General features: G+C 61.3%; 2 protein-coding genes across 9 annotated transcripts in view; both read right to left on the minus strand.

Annotated features, from left to right (window-relative positions):
• Positions 1-418: 418 nt before the first annotated feature.
• On the minus strand, positions 419-1,681 carry RASD1 (ras related dexamethasone induced 1). Of its 2 annotated transcripts, none has more exons than XM_081110756.1 (2): positions 1,270-1,681; positions 419-1,017 (listed from the first exon to the last, which is right to left on the minus strand). In XM_081110756.1, exons 1-2 carry the CDS (start codon positions 1,553-1,555, stop codon positions 485-487), a joined length of 819 nt encoding a protein of 272 aa, XP_080966882.1. In that variant the 5' UTR covers positions 1,556-1,681; the 3' UTR covers positions 419-484. The 2 variants fall into 2 exon arrangements, with proteins under 2 accessions (XP_080966882.1, XP_080966883.1); XM_081110757.1 differs by having other exon boundaries at positions 419-943; positions 1,270-1,664.
• A 4,449-nt stretch (positions 1,682-6,130) lies between these two features.
• PEMT (phosphatidylethanolamine N-methyltransferase) overlaps positions 6,131-22,159 on the minus strand; it is a 60,044-nt gene continuing 44,015 nt past the window's right edge. For all 7 annotated transcript variants that reach the window (XM_081110763.1, XM_081110762.1, XM_081110758.1 and 4 more), the window contains exons 3-7: positions 16,696-16,811; positions 9,389-9,534; positions 7,858-7,969; positions 6,783-6,857; positions 6,131-6,397 (exon numbers count right to left, since the gene is read on the minus strand). In XM_081110763.1, the coding sequence (XP_080966889.1) occupies positions 6,340-6,397; positions 6,783-6,857; positions 7,858-7,969; positions 9,389-9,534; positions 16,696-16,811 (507 nt within the window). In that variant the 3' untranslated portion in view covers positions 6,131-6,339. The remainder of the gene's footprint in view (positions 6,398-6,782; positions 6,858-7,857; positions 7,970-9,388; positions 9,535-16,695; positions 16,812-22,159) is intronic.

Below are 22,159 nucleotides of genomic sequence, written 5' to 3' on the forward strand. Positions count from 1 at the left end.
ACACACATGTAAACAAGTCACTTGGCTGATCTGACCCCTCAGTTTCAGGGCAAAAGCGTTTTCCAGCTGCCAGGCAGCCCAGTCGCAGACAGGTGAAGGCCCGGGTCTCCCTTACCCTGCGGCGGGCAGGACGGCTTCCGGGGGCCCAGCCACACACACCTTCCCAACTACTGGGTCTCTGGAAACCGGGCAAGTTCGCCCTCTGTTGGACCTGTGCCCACCAAGTCAGGGCGCAGGGGTTGGTGCGTGCCAGTGGGCGCTCAGACGTGGGGCGGGGGGGGGGGTCCCACCTGTGACCCAGTTCACTTTACTTCCAAAGCAGAGGACCAGCCCTCCTCCGCTTTCACCTCCCAGTTGGCGGGCCGGGCTCTGGGGAGGGAAGACGCCGGGACACTTGAAGCTCAGGGCCGGCCCGGACCTGGCTTTGACTTTTAAACGACAGGGTCTTCCTTCGGTCCTGCTGTCGGCCTCGGGAGCGGGAGCCCTAGCTGATCACGCAGCGCTCCCTGTCCTTGGCCTGGCCGCCCGCCTTCTCGCGCACGCACAGGAGGTCGCTGTGCACGCTGGGCCGGCGCGCGAAGGGCGCCACGATGCCCAGGGCGCCCCCCGGGCCGCCGGCGCGCAGCGGCTTCCCGCCCCGCAGCGCCTGGTGCAGCGCCTCGCAGTGCTGCGCGGACACGCGGCGGTGCAGGCCCGGGCTCATCTCCCCGGGCAGCCCGGCCATGGCGAAGAGCGCCCGGAACATGGGGTCCAGGCTGCTGTTCTTTTTGGCCGAGACCTCGAAGTAGGCGCAGCGCTGGGGGCCGTCGCCCAGCAGCTGCCGGACCTCGGCCGGCTCCACCTCGCGGTGGAGGTCCCGGTCGCCCTTGTTGCCGCAAAGCACCAGGGGCACGTCCACCCGCCCCTTGGGTTTGTTCCTGAGGCAGGACTTGGTGTCCAGGATCTGCTGCTTGAGCCTCTGCGCCTCCTCGAAGGATTCGCGGTTGTCCAAGCTGAACACCAGAATGAAAACGTCTCCTGCGGGGGCAGAGCAGGAGAGGAGGTGAGGGGGCTGCCAAGGGGCCCTTAACGTGGGCTTGGCTTTGGGGTCGCCCAGCCGCCAGGAGCCGGGCGCCAGGCGCTCAGACCTCTCCACGCGCAAACTTGCAAACGGCACCCGGGCCCTCGCCAGTGCTCTCGGACGAGGGGTCTCCAACCCTCCCTCCCGGGGGCACAGCTGCATCAACCCCCCCACCCCCCTCCGCCTGCCCGGCCCGGGCCCCCGCTCACCGGTGAGGATGGAGAGGCGCCGCGTGGCGGGGAACGGGTGGTGGCCGGAGGTGTCGAGGATGTCGAGCTGGTAGAGCTCGCCGCGGATGGCGTAGAACTTGCGGTGGAAGTCCTCCACGGTGGGCGTGTAGGCGTCCTCGAAGCGGCCCGTGAGGAAGCGCGACACGATGGCCGTCTTGCCCACCTTGGACGAGCCGAGGATGACCAGGCGGGAGCAATTCCTGGCCGGTATGCTCAGCTCCGAGTTGCTCGGGCACATCTTCTTGATCATCGCGGTCAGTTTCATTGGGCGGAGGGGCTGCAGGGCGAGAGTAGCGCCGAGTGGCTGGGGTTCTGCTTGGGCTCCGGGCTGGGCTCGCAGCCTTAGCCTCTGGGGCAGAGTCGCTCTGGCTCTCCGCGCCCCGACTCGCCTTTATGTGCAGCCTGGCGGCCGCCCCGCCCCGCCCCGCCCCGCCTCCGTGCGTCACGCCCCGCGCCTCCCCCCCCCCCCTCCGCCCCCCCTTCCGCCCTCCCTCCCGTGACCTCCCCGCCGCAGCCCGCGCCTCCCGCTCTGGGGGCGGTGAGAAGCGGAGCCCAGAACCCTGCTCGGCTAGGGACGCGCTCTGATCGGGTTTGCGGCCGGCTGTGCCCTAACCCCTGTGACTTGGGGAAGGGACCCATCCACACACGCACACACGTTCTTTGGGCCTCAGTTTCCCCGAGAACAATAGCGCTCCCGGGATCGCAGCCGCGCCATGGCGGGTACTTACCAGGTGCCCTGCTCCGGGCACCTCACCTGTCAGACCTGAAAGCAGCCACAGCGCCGGCCCCGGGCTGGTACTTGGCCGCCAGAGGGCAGCAGAGGGCACCGCACGGCTGGAGTGGGGACGGAGCTGCGAGATTGGGGTCTGGGGAGAATTGGTCGCTGCCCTGGGGATGTCAGGGCGCCCCGCGCCGCGCCTGCTGCAGACCTCGGCCGCTTCTTTCTTCGGAGGAGAGATCTCTGGGGCCTGGCGTTTTCAGCTGGGGTTGTCCCCATCCTCCTGTCTGCAACCCGAAAAGGACCAGAAACATGCCCTTCCTTGGTCAACACCCTCTCCCTCCTCTGCAGCACCGTGTGCCTCTCCAGCCCCCGGGCGAACATTTCCATGTTATGGTTGGGAGCGGGGTCTCCACGCCACAGAGCGAGCCAAGGAAGGTCCTTGCTCACAGCACAGCCTCTGGCCTTCTCTGGGCCTGGGGTTCCTCATCTGGAAGATGGTGGTTCCTGTTGTGATTGTGGATGAGCAAGTGCAAAAAGCTTAGAAGGAGGGACTGGTCATTACAACAGCGCCAAGTGGCCCAGCAGGCTGCAGGGCCGGGCGGGTGGGGGCGGTGAGGAGCAGGTGAGGGGAGCAGGTTGATGAGTAACCAGGAGTGGCTGATGCTGCTTACAGGCCTGGCGCAGGCCGTCTGCAGTGCTCTGCTGAGAGCCCACGGCAAAGCCTGCGCTGCTCCGGCGCCAGGGGAGTCTGTGCTGCTTTGCTTCGACCTCGTCGGATTTGGAAGAATCTAAGGAGGAAGCCATTAGCTGGTGCCACCCCATCCACGTGGCTCAGGGTGCCATGGGCAGTCCTGGGGGTGCCACCCACACCCCTCAGCTGTTTGCAGCCCTGGCGAACCTCAGCTGCCTGGGAAGGGGCGCTCAATGGTCATCTCTTCAAGACCTTTGACAAGGGTCCCGGCGAAATCCCACCCTCCACGGGGTGCCAGTCCGGGGAGGCACAGGGTGGCGGGTCCAGGGCTTGAGCCCAGCTCTCCCTCAGAGATGCAGTGGGCTGGGACCCAGCTGGGCTTCTCAGATGAGGACTCCTGGTCCCTTCTGGGCATGTCACCCTGCCCCTCAGAGGCCAGGCTGTAAGGCTTGTTCTCCCAAGGCTGCTGAGTTCATTAAGCCCCGTTAATGCCCAAAGCCCGTGAGCCTGACCACCTGCATGTCTGGCTGGGGCCCTCGTGCCCGCAGGGAGAAAGCAGAGGGGACACTTGTTAGCTTGGGCTGCTTCATTCCCACCTCTCTTTATTTAAAAAGTAATACCTGTTCATGTTTCTAAAATATCTAAAGCTTCAGAAAAGAATGCAGTGAAGGGACTCGGCAGCGAGAGCCCTCCTGCCCAGCCCTTGGGAGTGAGGCCAACTCCCTCGAGGCAGCCGCCTCACAGCTGCTAAGGGAGCAGGGCGCTGGGCGGGACAGTCCGAGCGTGGAGTGTCTTCCACACTGAGCCCCGCGGTCAGCCCAGCGGGGCCGCCGCCCGCCCACAGGGCCCGCCGCCCCACGTCCTGCCGCAGAGCACGGGGCTACGTTGTCAGGTGCATAATGCTTACAGGCGGTTTTGTTTTCTGTGTGTGTGGCAACCAACAGCATTTGAGGCTGAACCTGCCTGTAAATGTAATTTACTTGCAATCTAGCAATTTTCCTGCTAAGAGTGGAATGGGAACTTTTAAAAATATTTGACCAGATCTAGCTGGTTTGGCTCAGTGGATAGAGCACTGACCTGTGGACTGAAGGGTCCCAGGTTCGATTCCGGCCAAGAGCACATGCCCGGGTTGCAGGCTTGATCCCCAGTAGGGGGTGTGCAGGAGGCAGACGATTGGTGATTCTCTCTCATCATTGATGTTTCTGTCTCTCTCTCCCTCTCCCTTCCTCTCTGAAATCAATAAAAACATATTAAAAAGATAAATAAAAATATTTGACCAAATATGGGGGGGAGGGCACAGCTGGCCTCCAAGGCAGGCCATGTCTGCCACTGCCTGTGGGTGGCCTAGAGGTTGTAGAAGGTTCTTGAAAGCTGTGTGTGAGCAGCCTGTCAGGCAGGGCCCCTGGGCGGGGGCGGCGTGCGGAAACCTCCGGCGAGCACACGTGTCCGTGCACCGTCAGTGCGAGCCCGAGCCCGAGCCCGTCCTTAGCCTCACAGAGGGCTCTGAGCTGCCTGGCTCCTGGGCCATGGCTGCTGCCTGAAGCAGAGGAAAAGGACCCAACTGCCCGTCCCGAGGAAAGCACCCGAGAGGACCTGGAGGTGACCGGCGGCTGGCAGCCGGGCTCGCAGAGGCCTCCCCACACCGCACTCGGCTCCTGCACGCCCGCCCTGGCCAGCGGCCTGGGTGCCACCGTCCCTGGATGGAAGCTGCGCAGCTTTCTCCGCGTTTGCTTCTTTAGGGACCAATCAGACCAGCTCCATGACAACCAGTCATAACAGTGCAATTCGGACCCATCAAACTGTGTGCACTGGGATCACCTGCATGAAATTAGACCCGACAGCAGGAGGACGGGCTCCTGTGGCTCCCGGTTTCATGTGGGCTGTTCACTGGAGCAAGTTTCCCCCTTCCAGCACTGGCTTGGTCTCCGTGACCTTTGTTGACAAACAGTCTGGTTTCCCGTCCGACGGGCTCCCTCTGTCCAGCAGAGTCCGGCAGTCTCCTCCTGCGCCCCGCTCCTCCCTGTCCGCGGGCCCTTCCAGCAGAGCCAGCCGGGCCCCAGCCTGGGCCCGGGGGTCAGGCTGCCTGGGCTGCTCCTGCGCTGGCAAAGGAAGGGCTCAGGCGGTCAGGGCCAGGTCCTCCTCCAAGGCTGTGTGTGCAGAGCGGCTTGTGGGGAGTGAGCGCCCTGTTCGGAGGGGGTGCCAACAGGCGGGGATGGGGGCACGGGGGATCCGACTAGGTGCCTCTGTGGCCTCTCAGGCCGAGAGAGAAACCAGAGAGGAGCCCGGAGAGGACCGAGGGCGACAGGCCCGAGCACCGCGGAGCACCCGCTGACGCCAGCCCCGTGGCCGGTGTCCTTTCGGGGGGGTGGTGGTGGGGGTGGGGGGGGGAGGGTAAGGCCAGGCATGGCCCTTGGAGCGCCACGCTCCCTCAGCAGGCCCCAGGCGAGTGTGCGGCCCACTCCTGGTGGCTGCGTGAGGTCTGTGAGGGACTAGAAGCGTTGGCAGGAACTGGAGATGCCACCTCCTGCCGAGGCGGGGGCAGTGGGGAGCTGCTGGAAGTCCTCCCTGACACCACTGAGAGCTCCCATTTCTCTCCAGCTCCTCACCTCAGGGAGAGGGAGGCGGCTCAGGGTGGGACAGACCTGAGTTCCAGCCGGGTCACATGCTAACACTCATGTGTCCCCAGGGACAAGTCACCCAGCCTCTCTGAGCCCCGTATCCTCGGCTGCTAAACGGGGTGACCTCAGCCTGTGTGGGCTTCACGGGAGCGCCCGTGCAGGGCAGGCCAGAGCAGGGCACGCCACGTGCCTGTGGGCCCCCACCGCCCCTCCAGCATTGCCTGTGCGTTCGGAGAAGTTAGCCCGGACAGAAGTGGGCCAGTGGCTTCCCCTGGCCTGCCACCTGCCACCTCCAGGCGCGTGCGCATTTCCACCGGAGACAGCCCTCCAGCGAGAGGGTCAGGCAGCCGGTCGGTGGGGGAGGTGGCCGCACATTGGAACTTTCCTGATACCTTCACATCACCCCACGAAGGTCATCTGTTTCTAGGGCCAGCTTGGCCCGGCCGGACCTGGCAGCCTGGGTACAGAGAAAATAAGCATCATGGCCCCGCCAGCCCCTGGCCTGACCCTAGGGGCCAGGTGCCTGAGGCTGAGGCCCTCACTAGCTGGTCCTTCCTCATCTCAGGGCCCTGGCACCTGCCACACCCAGTTCGCATCTCCTCTCACATGCGCCCGAGGCCTGGCCCCTGACCATCACGGCTGACGTGGCTCCCACTTCCACCGGGCGCTTTCTTGTCACTTAGTTCAGCATGTTTTCTCTCTGACCATTTCCCCTGGAGGGCAGCTCGCAGGGGCACCGGGGGGTGGGGGGTCGGGCTGCTGGCCGGTGTGATCACCTCCACCCGAGGGAAGGAGCAGAAGAGGAGGCGCTGGGGTCAGGGGCCTTTATTGGGGAGTTAGACACGGTGGGCAGTAGGAAGGGCTCAGTGGCCACATGGTAGCAGGTCTGAGGTCCCACGGCAGCGGTTTCCAAGGCACTGGAGGGGCCCACGCCAGCGGGCATGAGCAGCAGCGGGCACGTTCGCTGTCTCGACGTGGCCCGGGGAGGCCGGAGGGAGGTGAGACGCCGGGCCAGCCCGTCAGTGGCTCTTGCGGGACTGGGAGGCTTTCTGCCGGTAGATCTCAGCAGTGAAGGGCCTGCAGGGGCAGGAGGACAGGCTCTGGTCAGCTGGTCTTGGGGCTGATGCCGACACCCAGCCCTGCCCCCCTGGAGCACGGACAGTGAAGGTGCCCCTGTAGGACTAGGAGGGCCAGCAGCTGCCTGTCACTGCCTGTCCGGCCCTCAGCCCCCACGGTGACTTCTCTGAGCTTCCCATCTGCCACTGTCAGTGCCGGCCGTGGCCAGCTGACCTGGCCTGTCCTGGGCATGGGAACGGTGGCCATGGGAACGGTGGCCATGGGAACGGTGGCCATGGGAATGGTGGCCATGGGAACGGCACTGAAGGGGAGGCAAGGCCGCCTCCTCCCTCGCGGGCCGATGGCAGACAGCAGCCCGGCCCACAGACTGGCGGCGCCTACTCACTCCTCGTACAGGGTGGCTGCCGTGTAGACGAGGGCCACCACCCCAGTCAGCAGCAGGCCGGCGGGGCTGGCGTGCCTGTGGACAAGATACAGGCAATCAGTGGGCAGCCTGGCACTGGGTGCCCCTCCCCCAGGCTGGGTCCTGCGGCCAATGCGTGGAGCCGTGGCCTCTTTCCAGTGTCCGGCTTTCTCTCTCGGACCAGGCACCCGCCGTCCAGGTCCTGACCCGTTGGCCAGTGTGCTGCCGTCCAGGCTGGCTAGGGTCCAAGTCGGGTAGAGGGGCCGGGGCTGTCTGGTCTGTGCGTGAAGCTGGGGTGTGCGTGGGGGGCCCCGGCCAGAAGCCCCCTGGCTCCTTGTCCCTCAAAGCCCAGTGCTCTGGGGCGGGGCATAGCAAGGACATCGCAATCCTGACATTTCACCCTTTGGTTCTCCGGGAGCACAAGGCAAGCGTCTTCACTGGCTACATAAAAGCTGGGCACTTCCTGCAGACAATGGACAAACTGCTTCGGAGGGCGGGGCCTGAGCCCAGAGCCTGCAGCCGTCCTGCACAGGTCCGGCTCCTTGACCTTGGCTGGCTGAGGCAGGCGGCAGAAGGCCAGTGGCACTCCCTCCCCAGGCATGGGACTCCCTCCGGGGGGCAGAGTTCTGTGTGCTGGGCACGTGCACAGACCAGCTCCCAGACGGGCCCTGGGAAGCCCTGCCGCCCGCCCGCGTGGACTGACTGCATGGGGCTGGCGGGCTGGCGTCCATGGGCAAGGCTGGCTGTACATCCTTAAGTGGTTAAAAAAGAATCAAAAGATAATATTTCATGGCGCCTGGACAGTGTATGACGTTCAAACGTCGGCGTCCCTGCTGACACCGTCACCCTGCTCCTCGCCGGCAGGGCTGGCTCCACGGGCAGCCCCTCTCACGCTTGGGTCCGCCCGCCTCACTTGGCCCGTGAGGGAAGCTGGCCGGCCCTCTTCTAGTCTAGATGCTGTTTGTGTCCTAGACAAGTAATCCCAAGGCACACATCTGCCTGGTGCCCGGCCTTCCGTGGGGACGGCCGGCAGGGAGGGCGGCAGGGACCCACTCACATGACGGCCCAGCCCAGGTAGTTGGCTGTGCTGCCCCAGTACATGGGGTTGTCCAGGATGTTAAACGGGAACGTGGTCACTCTGGCCTCCTTGAGGATCCCGAAGTAATCACCTGTGGACAAGGTGGGGCAGGACAAAGGCTCACCTCCTGGCCAGACCATCACCAAGAGGGGCCGGCATGGCCCGGCCGCCCTCCCCCTCCGGGGGTCCCAGGCTGGCGTGCAGCAGGCCTGACCTGCGACCCTCGAGGGCATGGGCCCTGCCCCGGAGCCATGGCCTCCTCCCCACAGAATCCCTTGGCCCTTCATCCAGGCAGAAGCAGGGCAGCCCTGGCGGGAGGAACCGGCAGGAGTGGGTCCCCACTGTCTGGGGACCAAGGAGCGGGCAGGGAGGGCCGGGGGGCCTTTCCTTCCAGGAGCAGGAAGCGGGCGGTGGCCTGCGGCAGTGGCGCAGCATCGGGTGCTGGGGCTGAGGGCAGGGAGCAGTGTCCCACGTCCGAAGCAATTCCAGTCCGTTCCTCCTCGGGTCGCGCAGCCCTGGGTCCCCCTCCCACCCTGACGATGAGCCAGCCAGCACGGTGCCCTCCGCCCTCCTGTGGCCTCACCCTGGCCCTGCCGGGGGTGTCAGCCCCACCAGTCCAACCTTCTCATTTCTGAGACGGGACCTTCCCAGCCCCTCGCACATCCCCTGCCCCTGGGAGTGGAGCTCAGCACCTGTGTGGCATTTGTGGACCGAGAGATGTGGCCCCGCCCAGCCTCCAGCCCTGGCCCCACTGGCCCCTGCATACCAGCCACCTGCCTGCCTCCCACTGGCTCACGCCTTCCCACCAGCACCTGCCAGACCAGGCCCCTGACCCTTCCCCCGGGCTCCCTGCTGCCCACCCTCTTCTAGCCCAGGCTCCCTACAGCTCCTGCCGAGGCAGGAGGCACCGCCTGGCCACAATCCCAGCCAGGCCTGGCTGCGGGCGGAAGGAGGGCTGCTCCATGTGGGCTGAGAACACGCCCCTGGGCGCTGGGGCCCTGCTGCGCCCTGCAGAGCCCAGGCCGAAGCACCGCACAGAGATGCCCAGACAGCGAGGGGCACCAGATCCACCCAGGCCTGGACGACACAGGCCTAGTCCCCGCTGGCCAGGGCTGGGGCGGGCGGAGGGCCCAAGAACCTCTGACCCAGCCCATCAGGGTGCCAGGCAGCTCTGGGTGCCACGTGCTTGCTGGGAGGGCTCCCTGAGGGCAGCAGCCGCCTCCTCCTCTTTCCCTGTCCCCAAGGTCACCTTCGCCCTGCAGCCACCCCTGTGGCTTCCCTTCCTGGGCTTCCAAGTTGCTGGAAGTCACTGACGTCATGAGGCCTTCCCGCCCGGAGTCCCAGAGCTGCAGGCAGAAAGGGACGGGCCCACCCTCCACTCCAGCCAGCCCACGCACGGTCCAGCCCAGCAGCCAACGCCCTGCCTGGCCCGCAGCCACGCAGCTGGACGAGACCCGAAGGGGAAGGTGCCCCAGCCCGGCTCCTCTCCTGGGCCCTGAACGGGTCTTACCCAGGAAGGTCCCGGTGAAGCCCAGGGCAGAGAAGCTGGACAGCACCAGCACGCTGCCGGCGCCCAGCAGCACGAGGCCGGCCTGGTAGGCCATGGGGGTGTCCAGGCTGTCCATCCGGGGCTGGTTCCGCATGGCCTGAGTGAACCTGCGGGAGGGGCAGGAGACAAGCGTGAAGACGAGGCTGCCACGCCCTCCCGTCCCGCCCCCCGAGTGGCCCCCAGAGGAGCCAGTCCCAGGGTCTCCGGCTCAGTGCTGCTGGGGCAGGCAGGTGCAGCGGCCGCAGGTGGGGTGCGGGCACCGGGGACGGGGCAGGGGGCGGGGGGCCGCCTGGAGGGAAGCGGTGCGGTGGGGCCCAGCCTGCAGGAGTGCTTGGTTTTTCAGGAGCTAGAAATCCTGACTGGATATGAAGTACCCTCATTTTTAAAAACTTGAAAACAGGCGATTAATGAAAACATTTTGGATTCTGTGCGTGTCAGCAGGCCAGATTCAGCCCGAAGACCAGCAGTTTGCAAACTCTGACCTTGTCCAGCCGCACTGGTGCGTGGAGGAGAGTGAGCCGGGAAACGAAAGATGCGCGCCCCAGGCTGTGTGTGGGCATCCCCGCCCCTCGGGCACTCTGCCCCCTCCAGCCTCCTGGGCCCTGCCCAGCGCTGGCCGCAGCCCTGGCAGCACCTGTGCACCGTCCTTCCACACCTGAAACGCCCAGCAGCTTCCCTCTGGGCGGAGCCGTGGGAGGCCGTGCCAAAGGCAAGGGGGCTGCGCAGAGGGGTGATGTGCTAGTGGTTCTGAGACGGGTTCTCCCGCGGGCTCCGAGGCTGGAAGGGCCTGGGCTCGTGGTCACGCACAGGAGCAGGGCGCCGGGTCTGCCTCCTCAGGGAGAGCAGGCGCTGGGGAGAGGGACACTCCCCACAGAGAGGTGTGTGTGGGAACAAGAGCAGGACACACATCCATCCATCCATCCATTTTCCATCCATCCTCCATCCACCCATCCATCCTCCATCCATCCATCCATCCATCCATCCATCCTCCATCCATTTTCCATCCATCCTCCATCCACCCATCCATCCTCCATCTATCCATCCCCCATCCATCCATCCATCCTCCATCCATCCTCCATCCATCTATCCATCCATCCTCCATCCATCCATCCTCCATCCATCCATCCATCCTCCATCCATCCACCCATCCATCAACCCATACATCCATCCATCCATCCTCCATCCATCCTCCATCCATCCACCCATCCATCCATCCACCCATCCACCCATCCACCCATCCATCCATCCATCCATCCATCCATCCTCCATCCATCCACCCATCCATCCATCCATCCATCCTCCATCCATCCATCCTCCATCCTCCATCCATCCATCCATCCTCCATCCATCCACTCATCCATCCTCCATCCATCCACCCATCCATCCTCCATCCACCCATCCATCCTCCATCCATCCATCCATCCTCCATCCATCCACCCATCCATCCACCCATCCATCCTCCATCCATCCATCCATCCTCCATCCATCCACCCATCCATCCTCCATCCATCCATCCATTCTCTATCCATCCTCCATCCATCCATCCATCCTCCATCCATCCTCCATCCATCCACCCATCCATCCTCCATCCATCCACCCATCCATCCTCCATCCATCCACCTATCCATCCTCCATCCATCCATCCATCCATCCTCCATCCATCCTCCATCCATCCACCCATCCATCCTCCATCCATCCTCCATCCATCCACCCATCCATCCTCCATCCATCCTCCATCCATCCATCCATCCTCCATCCATCCACCCATCCATCCTCCATCCATCCTCCATCAATCCACCCATCCATCCATCCATCCATCCATCCATCCTCCATCCATCCATCCATCCTCCATCCTCCATCCATCCATCCATCCTCCATCCATCCACCCATCCATCCTCCATCCATCCATCCTCCATCCATCCACCCATCCATCCTCCATCCATCCATCCATCCTCCATCCATCCACCCATCCATCCACCCATCCATCCTCCATCCATCCATCCATCCATCCATCCATCCATCCTCCATCCATCCTCCATCCATCCATCCATCCTCCATCCATCCACCCATCCATCCTCCATCCATCCATCCATTCTCTATCCATCCTCCATCCATCCATCCATCCTCCATCCATCCACCTATCCATCCTCCATCCATCCATCCATCCATCCTCCATCCATCCTCCATCCATCCACCCATCCATCCTCCATCCATCCTCCATCCATCCACCTATCCATCCTCCATCCTCCATCCATCCATCCTCCATCCATCCTCCATCCATCCACCCATCCATCCTCCATCCATCCTCCATCCATCCTCCATCCATCCTCCATCCATCCACCCATCCATCCTCCATCTATCCATCCATCCTCCATCCATCCTCCATCCATCCTCCATCCATCCATCCATCCATCCTCCATCCATCCATCCACCCATCCATCCTCCATCCATCCATCCTCCATCCACCCATCCATCCTCCATCCATCCATCCACCCATCCATCCTCCATCCATCCATCCTCCATCCATCCTCCATCCATCCATCCATCCTCCATCCATCCATCCATCCATCCACCCATCCTCCATCCATCCTCCATCTATCCTCCATCCATCCATCCATCCATCCTCCATCCATCCATCCATCCTCCATCCACCCATCCATCCTCCATCTATCCTCCATCCATCCATCCATCCATCCTCCATCCATCCATCCACCCATCCATCCTCCATCCATCCATCCTCCATCCATCCATCCATCCATCCATCCTCCATCCATCCATCCATCCATCCATCCACCCATCCATCCATCCATCCACCCATCCATCCATCCATCCATCCTCCATCCATCCATCCATCCATCCTCCATCCATCCATCCATCCATCCTCCATCCATCCTCCATCCATCCATCCATCCATCCACCCATCCATCCATCCTCCATCCATCCATCCATCCATCCATCCATCCATCCTCCATCCATCCATCCATCCTCCATCCATCCATCCTCCATCCTCACATCCATCCTCCATCCATCCATCTATCCATCCATCTATCCATCATCCATCCATCCATCCATCCATCATGAAGTCCCTCTGTTGGCCAGGCTTTTGCAAGCAGAACAAACATCATTTTCATTCATTCCACTTGTAAGTTCTCACTGTCATACTTATGCTAAGCTAAAATCTGCCTTCCTGGAACTCTTCCCTGCAACTACTCTCAGCTTAGAGAACAGAGGCTGCTTGTCCTTCCCTGAGCATCTCCTGGCACCTGGTACACTCCCGGTAGAGGGGTTAGGGCACCTGCCTGGACAGGAGGACAAGCAACACCCTCACCCTTCTCCTCCACTCCCTCCAGAGCTGAGAAAGGTCTGCAAACAAACAGCAAACAGGACGCCATGCACAGAAGCCTGCATGATGACCTGTCAAACAAAGGCCCACGTGTCAGGGCACACCTGGTCACTGGTCACGCTGCCCACACCCCCAGCTCTCCACCCACCACTGCCCTCGCTCAGCTCCAGCTGCCAGGGCTCAGGGTCACCCGCAGTTACAGGTTGATCTCCGCGACTGCTCAGGGTCACACACACCTGGTGGTGTGCCAGGTCACCACGCCTGCCCTGCCCCTCTGTGCCTGCACTTGACCTTCCGATAAACCTGCAGCCAAGCGCACCTTCTCTCCTGCCGACAGCAGCGGAGGCCGTGGAGCAGGCAGCGTGGGCACCAGCCTCAGCAGCCTCCCCGCCTCTCCTGTCTGCACATGGTGGAGTGGGGCATGGAGAGGGTGTGGCCCTGAAGGCTGACTGCCTGACTCAGGGCTGGCTCACCTACCTGCCCCTGGATCCTTGGCTAAGATCTTCATGAAGGACCGTGCCGCAGAGAGAGAGAGAGGCAACACTCGCCTCCAAGATCGCAAGGGCCGGGGTGAACCCGCCCCGACCCCCCCTGCCCCTGGCTAGCGCCCACTGGCACCCACTCCTCCCTGCCTGGGGTAACTCCCGGCCGCCAGCCCAGGGCGATGAGGCTGCTGGGCCAGCAGCCCAGCACAGCCATCTGCCTCAAGTCCTCCGGGGCACCCACAGCCACCTGATACGGGGCTGAGGGCTCCTGGCACACGGCAGGAGGGGGTTCCAGACAGAGCTGGGCACCCTGGCCGCAGTGCTTGCCTCTGTATGACGGTGACAGTCACCCCTCCCGCGTCCCCATGCAAAGGTGCTGCCAGGCAGCTGCGCACACGCTGGTGAGCACGGGGCTGTGGACGGTGGGAAGGACAGTGAGCCAAGGTGACACACTGGGATAGATGCCACGCTGGTGCAGGAAGGGCACCAGACAGGGTCTAGAGGCCACAGTGAGGCTTAGCTGAGATGTGACAGAAGAATTTCACCAGGGGGAGGGATGGGCGGGGAGAACATTCCAGAAAAAAACCCAGCCAGGCCAGTGGGGAAGCCTCCTGCATGGGAGGGAAGAGTGGGAGGCCAGCTACAGTCCAGCGTGGACCAGATCCGGGGCCCAGGGCACAGCCTGCTCCTGCTCCTGCCCCTCTGACAGGGCTCATCTGCACCACCAGGCAGCGGGCACACTCCTGCCAGTGAGGGCAGTGGGCACACTCCTGCCAGTGCGGACAGCAGGTCCGCGGGGGGGCCTCTCAGGGGCACGGCACTGAAGCAGCTGTCCTGGGGGAAAGCCACGCTGGAGTAGGTGGAGGTTCCTGACCAAGGGCCGGTCCGGCTGGCCGTGAGGGGGGAGGGGGTCCCAAAGCAGCCGCAGGGCTGCCCCAGACTTGGCCCGGGGCCTCGGACCACCTGCGCGCCCCCCATCCAGGGCCAGTGGGGTCCGGAGCCCTCTGCCCCTCCCTCGGCACATGGGCGTGGCCGCCACCAGTGCCCCGGGCTCACTCGTCCTCTCAGCGAGAAGCCCTCGAGCCAGGCCCTGGAGGCGGGGTGCCGGCCCCTCCGCCCCCTGCACACGGAGACCTCGCCGAGGGCCGGGCTGTGCGCGCCGGCTGGACCCGGACTCACGTGGAGGCGCTTTTACAGCGGTTCCCGGCCTTCTGGCCCTTTAATTACAGTTCTCATGTGGTGACCCGACCATCACATTATTTCCGTTGCTACTTCATAACTGTCATGTTGCTGCTGTTATGAATCGTCATGTAAATATCTGATATGCAGGATGGGCTTAGGCGACCCCTGTGAGAGGGTCGTTCGACCGCCAAAGGGGTCGCGACCCACAGGTTGAGAACCGCTGCTTTAGAATGTCCTCCACGGGGAGGCGTGCAGTCTCATTCATTTGTCTCCGGTTCCATTTTCAAAACTTAAATTGAGCCCCAGCCGGTGTGGCCCAGTGGATAGAGCGTGGGCCTGCGGACTGAAAGGTCCCAGGTTCGATTCCGGTCAAGGGCATGTACCTTGGTTGCGGGCACATCGCCAGTAGGGGGTGTGCAGGAGGCAGCTGATCGATGTTTCTCTCTCATCGACGTTTCTAACTCTCTATCCCTCTCCCTTCCTCTCTGTAAAAAATCAATAAAATATTTAATTTAAAAAACCTTAAATTGAGTTTTGGTCACCAATGTGACTTCGGGCTGTCTGCGCTCTGCGCCCCTGAGATCCCGGAACAGGGTGGAGGCAAGAAGAGAGGTACCGGCTCCAGCCTCCCTGCAGCACCTCCCTTCCCGCTGCCAGCGGCCCCTCCAGACCCCACAGCCCAGGCCTCCCGCGTGGCAAAGTCCCCAGGGCCCCGCCTGCGGGCTGACTGAGCGCACCGGCCTCCCAAGCCTGGGCCCAGAGCGCCTTCCACGCGGCCCCCCTCCCGCCCCCCCCCCCCCAGGTCTAAGCTCCCAGCTCAGGCCGGAGCCGCCCTGCAATCCCCGAGAGCGGGGGCGGGGCGGGCAGGGTCCGGGCGGTTCAGAGACGCAATGAAGGTTCCCGTCAGCTGACCCAAGTACATTGAAAAGGAGAGTACATGGGGGAGGGGCCGCTCTCAGAGGGTCAGCAGGTCAGAGAGAGGAGTCCCATGTCCCACGGGCATCGGGCAGCAGCAGGCAGACGGAGGGAGGCTCGGGCTTAGCCACCAGGACTGGGCCCCACAGCCCATGCTCTGGGCACGCTCACTCCTGCGGGGAACCGCGCCTCCGCCAGCTGGCTTCCTGGTGACCACCTCCCGGGAGCAGTCAGCCCGGCCCTGCATGGGGCAGCGACTGCACACAGACCCCCGGGGAGCCGGCCAGCCTAGGCACAGGGCACGTGCTCCCAAGCCCCTGCACACAGAGGGGTGCAGGCTGCTCCCCACCCCCCACATCCCCACTCCTCCTGAACAGTGTGCAGCCCACAGCTGGGAGCTGCCTGCCCTGGTCCCCCCACCACCACTTGCGGGCCCGTTTCCACAGCAACAACAGGAACTGTGGGTGCAGAGGTGAGGGCATACCCCCCTTAAAGCTCCCCCGACCCCTCGTGAGCCCCCCCCCCCCCCCCCACAGCAGCAGGACTCAATTAGCCACAGGCAGCCGGGCAAACAGCATGCGGCTCCACACACAGTGGAATCTTTTCGGCCTTAAAAAGGACGCAAGTGCTATTTTTTTTTAGCAAGTTCTATTTTTAATACTCTTCAAAGTGCGCTTCGTGTATTTCCCCAGCTTTGCTGAGCTGTCGCTGCCCTGCACTGAGGGTAGGTGCACCACGTGATGCTCTGATACACGCGTGTCCTGTGAAATGACCGCCCGACCGCCTCGCGCTACCCTCTGCCACTCCCACGGGCGCGCTGCTCGATGCCCTGCCCTCCGTGCCCGCAGGGCCCTCCGTGCCCAGCACAGCCTGGCCCCAGGTGGGGCTGGGCTCTCAGGCGCCAGTTCTCACTTCTTCGAGCGCTGCCCGGGCCCCGTTCACGCCACTTGCGAGGCCAGGAGGTGAGAACCAGGCTCACGGACAGGCCGGCCGTGGCCACGTCTGACCACCGGCTCCCACGCCGGCCTCCACGGCCCGCCCACCCCAGGCGCCCGCCGTGCATCTGGGCGGAGTGTCCACTCCCACCCCCGGCGGCGCCTCATCGTGCAGAACAAGTTCGCCCGCCCCGGCCCCCTCGACGCCAGGAGGTAACACCTCCGGTGCCTGCAGGGCTCTGTGCGCAGAACCCGGGTGCTAGCCTGAGTCCCGGGCAGGTCCCCAGGACCCCCCAGGGGGCAGGAGTCCAATGGCCCGATGCGGGGTGGCTGCTGGGCACGAGGCCTGAGAGAGCAGCCCCTCCCGGCGGCCCCGCCCCCCCCCCCCGGGGCTTAGGGGGGGCTTACCAGTGTGAGCGCAGGGCGTTCAGGGCCAGGATGACCCCGCCCAGCGCGTAGCAGGCCACGTGGGGGGAGCCCAGGGCTCTGCTCAGCTTCCGGGTCCTCTGCTCCCACCTCGCCACCTGAACGGGGAAAGAGAGCGTGAGAGGTGCTGGGAGGGCCGGTGCGGGAGGAGGCCGGGGTGCCCGCACGTCCTTAGTCCTGTCTTGGGGGGGCCCATAGTCTGCTGGAAGCAGCCTCTGCCACCGACACCCCGACTCCTCCAGAAGCAGAGGGGCCTCCTCCAGGCCAGCGCCAGGCCCAGCTCCCCGCCGCGGTGGGCGAGGGGCAGGAGAGGAGCTGCTGAGAACAGATGAGGGTCCCCCAGAGGAAGCAGGCCCAGCCCCCTCACCCCCCGCCCCCGGGGCAGGGCCGAGAAGGGGCGACCCAACCCCCACCCCTGCTTCCCCAGCACCCCCTGCTTTCAAGCTCTCAATTTTGGGGGCAATCCTTACCCAAGGATATTTTTTGCGTTGATTTTGTTTTAGAGAGAGTGGAAGGTGGAAGGGATGGGAGAAGAAGATAGAGAAGCATCGATGTGAGAGAGACACATCCATTGGTTACCTCCCAAACTTGTCGGACTGTAGCTGGGGATCCAACCCGCAACCCAAGTGCATGCCTTTGACAAGGAATCGAACCCAAGACCCTTTGGCACATGACTGGCACTCTAACCATCGAGCCACCATTTTTATTTTATTTTATTTTTTTTTAATATATATTTTATTGATTTTTTACAGAGAGGAAGGGAGAGAGATAGAGAGCTAGAAACATCGATGAGAGAGAATCATCGATCAGCTGCCTCCTGCACATCTCCTACTGGGGATATGCCCGCAACCCAGGCACATGCCCTTGACCGGAATCGAACCTGGGACCTCTCAGTCCGCAGGCCGACGCTCCATCCACTGAGCCAAACCGGTTTCGGCTATTTTATTTTTTGAACCAATCACATCTACAGTCAACCTTCAACAGTGAGCAGGGGAGCAGGGGGAGCGGGCAGCTCTGCAGCGCCCTGCTGCCTCTGTGGTCGCCAGGCCCTAGCGCGCACCCAGCACCGCCACGCCAGAGGCACACTGGGCTGGGGCAGGGAGCGCGGGCAGTGCCAGCAGGAGCTGCGGGGGGAACGGCTGAGAGAGGACAGGGAGACGAGGCCGCACTCTGATGACGGGGCCAGTCACCTGGGTGAGGTAACATCCTCACACACGGAGAGTCTCGAAGGCCGGCAGGGCTCCTGGCTCCTGGGACGCTGCAGGACAGACCCGGGCTCGCTCTCCACTGTGGCCTCAGCGCCAATTCTGCCTGCTGCCTGCTCCGGGCTGGGCTGGGCTGCCCCAGTGGACCTACCCTTCTGGGCAACTAGTCAGCGGGGAAGTGACTGGCGGCTCCAGGCCCACAGTGATTTGGCCCCAGCGGCGGCTCCCACCTGTCCTCGGACTTCCTGAGGCGTAGCCAGCGCAGAGGGGCCTTTAGGCTGCAGTCTGCGGGAGAAGTGGGTGAGGGGCTCCGGCTTCCCCTCCGCTCGACTCTGCTGTTGACACTGCTGCCCAGTCTCCCTGCGGACCAGCCTCTGCCCCGGGAGCTCCGTTCTCGGGGGAGGGGAGGGCTCGAGAGCCACGGCCCTGCACGTGGGCCACAGGGACCAGGACCACAGACTTCACGTTATGGCCTTTACACGTTTTTTGAAATAAAATTTCAGAGTGGTGTTTAGTTGTGCAAGCATCACTACGGTCTAACGCCGGACATTCCATCAGCCCACACACGCTCACCGTCCCCTGCTCCTCCCGCCTCTCTTCTCCTTCCGCCTATTCTGGAAGCTTCGTATAAACAGAATCACACAAGATGTAACTTCTGACCCTGGCCTCTTTTACTAACACTTTTGGTTTGGGTTCATCAACGCTGCGCATTGCCAGCGCTCCATTCCCTCTGATGACTGAGTCCCCTTCCGTGGTGTGGGCGCTGCCTTTTCCTAGCAGTGCCCATCCGGCAGTGCGCAGGCACGGGGTGTCCTCCTTTCGGCTCCCACGGATAGTGCTGCCGTGAACACCCAGGTGCAACGTTTTGTGCGGATATTCGTTTTCATTTCTCTCGGGTGCACATCTCAGAGTGGATTGCTGGGTCACATGGTAGATCTATTTCTAACTTATTGCAGAACTGCCAGGCTGGCTCCTCCCTGGGCCGCACTATTTTGCATTCCCACCAGCACTGTGCGAGCATTCCCATTTCCCCGTGTCCTTGCCAACACTTGTTATTTCCATTTTTAACTAACCATTCTAGGGGGCGTAAAGTGGCAATCACCGTGGCTTGGCTTTGCATTTCCCTGTTGACTAAGATGACGTTGAACATCTTTTCATACACCTATTGGCCATTTACAGATCTTCTTTGAAGAAAAGTCTATTCAAGTTCTTTGCCATTTTTTTAAATTGGGTTGTCTTTTTGTTCTTGAGTTGAACAAGTTGCTGAGACAGATAGTAGATCTTTATCAGATTCACGTATCATTCACAGATATTCCCTCCTATTCGGCGGGAGTCTTGGCCTTTTCTTTTTATTTTGATGGGCCAATCTGTTCCACCCAACTCAGCAGGTCTTCCTCCAGGCCTGCTCGTGTGTGCTTGCCCTGTGGCTAAGAACATTCCCATCAGCTGCGTAGAAGCTCCACGCCCACTGCCACCATGCTCCACCTCCCACCTCTAGTCTACTTCTGCTCCTCAGCGAGGACACGGCCAGGGCTGCCTTCCGGGCCGAGCGCGCCAGGATAATACATGGAGCGGAGCTTCCATCTGTGTGCCTGTCCCCGTGGCACACGGCCTGGCCAAGCGGATTTGCATTAGATCAGGAGGTATCTGGGGTGGTCAAATGTAAGACAGTTTGTGCGGCCTCTGCAGGTTCCTCTGAAGGTCCCTGGAAGACAGCCACCCTCCGGGGCGCTGGCCCAAGAAGTGGAGGCCCTTTCAGAGCAACTGCCCATCAGAAAAGACAAGCAAGTACACCAATGGGAAGAAATAAAATAACATCTTGAGACAAAGGACAATGGGAATAAGACATACCAACATTTATGGGCCACAGCAAAAGCAGTTATAGAGGGAAGTTCAGCCTTGGCCGGTGTGGCTCAGTGGTAGAGCGTCTGGCCCGCACACCAAAGGGTCACGGGTTTGATTCACAGTTAAGGCACATGCTTGGGTTGCAGGTTCATCCCCCTCCCTGGTTGGGGTGTGTGCTGGAGGCAACCAATGCATGTATCTCTCTCACATGATGTTTCTCTCTCTCTCCCTCTCCTTCCCTTTCACGCTCTCTAAAACTCAATGGAAAAAATATTCTCAGGTGAGGATTAACAAAAAGAAAAAAAGAAGGAAGTTCATAGCAATACAGACCTATCTCAAGAAAGAAGAAAAATCTGAAATAAACAACCTAACTTTTACCTCAAGGAACTAGAAAAAGAAGAACAAATAAAGTCCAAAGTTAGTAAGAAGGAAGGAAATAACAAAGGTCAGAGCAAAAATAAATTTAATATTGTTTCATAATGATATATAATCTTTTGGGACAAGTATGTTTGACAACTTAAAAAAAAAAGACTTTTTTAAAACCTGGGAATGGCTTTGGGTTGTTCCAATGGGCCCCTGGGATACCTCAGAGGATTTGTTCCCTCCTTGCAAAGAGAAATTTTAAACGAATTAGACCCATCTGATATGCTTAGTGACACAGGGCCCAGCAAGTGTGGCTCAGCAGGTGAGCGCAGGCCTGTGCACCAGGAGATCCCCAGCTCTATTCCTGGTCGGGGCATATTCACCCATCTAGCCCTCGTCCCTCATCCATCCATCCACCCATCCATCCATCCATCCATCCTCACACACACACACCTATCCATCCATCCTCACATCCACCCAACCAACCACTCATTCACCCAACATTTACTGAGGAATCTACACAGGCCAGATATTGTGCTAGACAGTAGAATATTTTGAAAAGAAAATGGAGGAGGGCAGAAGCCATAGGAAGCCATTCGTGACAATGGTGCTTGTTTTTATGTAAAAGAGGCAATTTCCTGGTGCTAGTTAAAGCCCAGGATGCCCTCCTCCCTCTGGATGTCCACAGGACAACAGCCTGGAAGCACCTCTCCAAGCTGTGAAGTTCTTTTCTGGAAACATCTTCCTCTTTGCCACTCAAATCTCCAATATATCCTGGAAGTGACGGCTGTGAGGGCGGGCTCTTTAATATACCACGGGGAGGGGACAGCGGCTGCTTCCTCTCATTGTATTGCATGACTAATTGTCGGGCATCTGCCCTGGCACCGCAGGTCCTCGGCTCAGCACCAGCTCCTCTACCTACCAGCTCTGTGACCCTGAGTGGGTCACTTCGTCTCTCTGTGCCTCAGTTTCTGACCTGGAAACTGGAGCTAACGATGCCCCTCCCACAGGGCTGCTGGAAGCATTGGTGAGTTAACGCAGGGAAAGGGCTCAGAGCCCGTCCGGAGCGGCACTCAGGTGCTGGGGCGCTGTGTGCTTCCTCTCTGGTGTAGACAAGCGGGTGCGAGTTGAGAGGCATAAAGCAGCCCTGGCTGCTGGCCTGAGAGAAGGTCTGGTGTGGACCAGCGTCCCGGGAGAGGACAGACACCTGAGTTACGGGGTACCCACTGTCTGCACTGCCAGCCTCACCCTGGCAGCCCTCTCGCTCCCATGGTCACCCCGCTCAGTGCCAGCGGCCCCACAGCCGAGCCCTTCCCACGGCCCACAGCATCCTCACTCAGGGCCGATCCTTGCCACCTCCCACCGCTGGGCAAGCAGATGATCAGTTCAGAGGGGCGCCCAAGGCTGCCCCTGCAGTGAACTCACGGCTGGACTCGATTGCCTGGGAGCGGGTCCCCAGAAAGAAGCCAGGGCCCCAACCTCCTGGAGACCTGTACCAGCTGCCCATCCCCGACCATCGGAGGCCCCGGCACTGCACAACCTATGACCCCAGGTCGGGCACATCACAGTCGCTAATCAGTGCTGAGGAGGCATGTCCATCACTCACACCTGCTGCGTTAGGAAAGGAAGGAAGGTCTCAGATCTGCCTCAGCTCCCACCTAGACTAAAGAAGAGAAATGACACCCACATAAGTACCATAAAGTTTGGAGTGGACTCAATGAAGTAGAAAATATAAAAACAAGCCAAAACCAGTTTGGCTCAGTGGATAGAGCATCAGCCTACTGAAAGGTCCCAGGTTCGATTCTGGTCGAGGGCATGTGCCTTGTTGCGGGCACATCCCCGGTGAGGGGTGTGGAGGGGGCAGCTGATCGATGTTTCTCTCTCATCGATGTTTCTAACTCTCTATCCCTCTCCCTTACTCTATGTAAAAAATCAATAAAATATATAAAAATAATAAAAATAAAAACAATAGGGCAAAATCAATGAAACCAAGAACTATTTCTCTGAGAAGATGAATAAAATCTCTAAAAATA

Source organism: Myotis nattereri (genome assembly GCF_964212035.1).
Source record: "Myotis nattereri genome assembly, chromosome: 16".
NCBI lineage: Eukaryota > Metazoa > Chordata > Mammalia > Chiroptera > Vespertilionidae > Myotis > Myotis nattereri.

What these genes read in the sequence shown, in the direction of transcription:
- RASD1 (XM_081110756.1), bottom strand. Translation starts at nt 1,555, where the DNA reads ATGAAACTGACCGCGATGATCAAGAAGATGTGCCCGAGCAACTCGGAG. An exon ending in GCGCCTCTCCATCCTCACCG is followed by an intron (nt 1,018 to 1,269) that starts GTGAGCGGGGGC and finishes CTGCCCCCGCAG; the next exon opens with GAGACGTTTTCATTCTGGTG.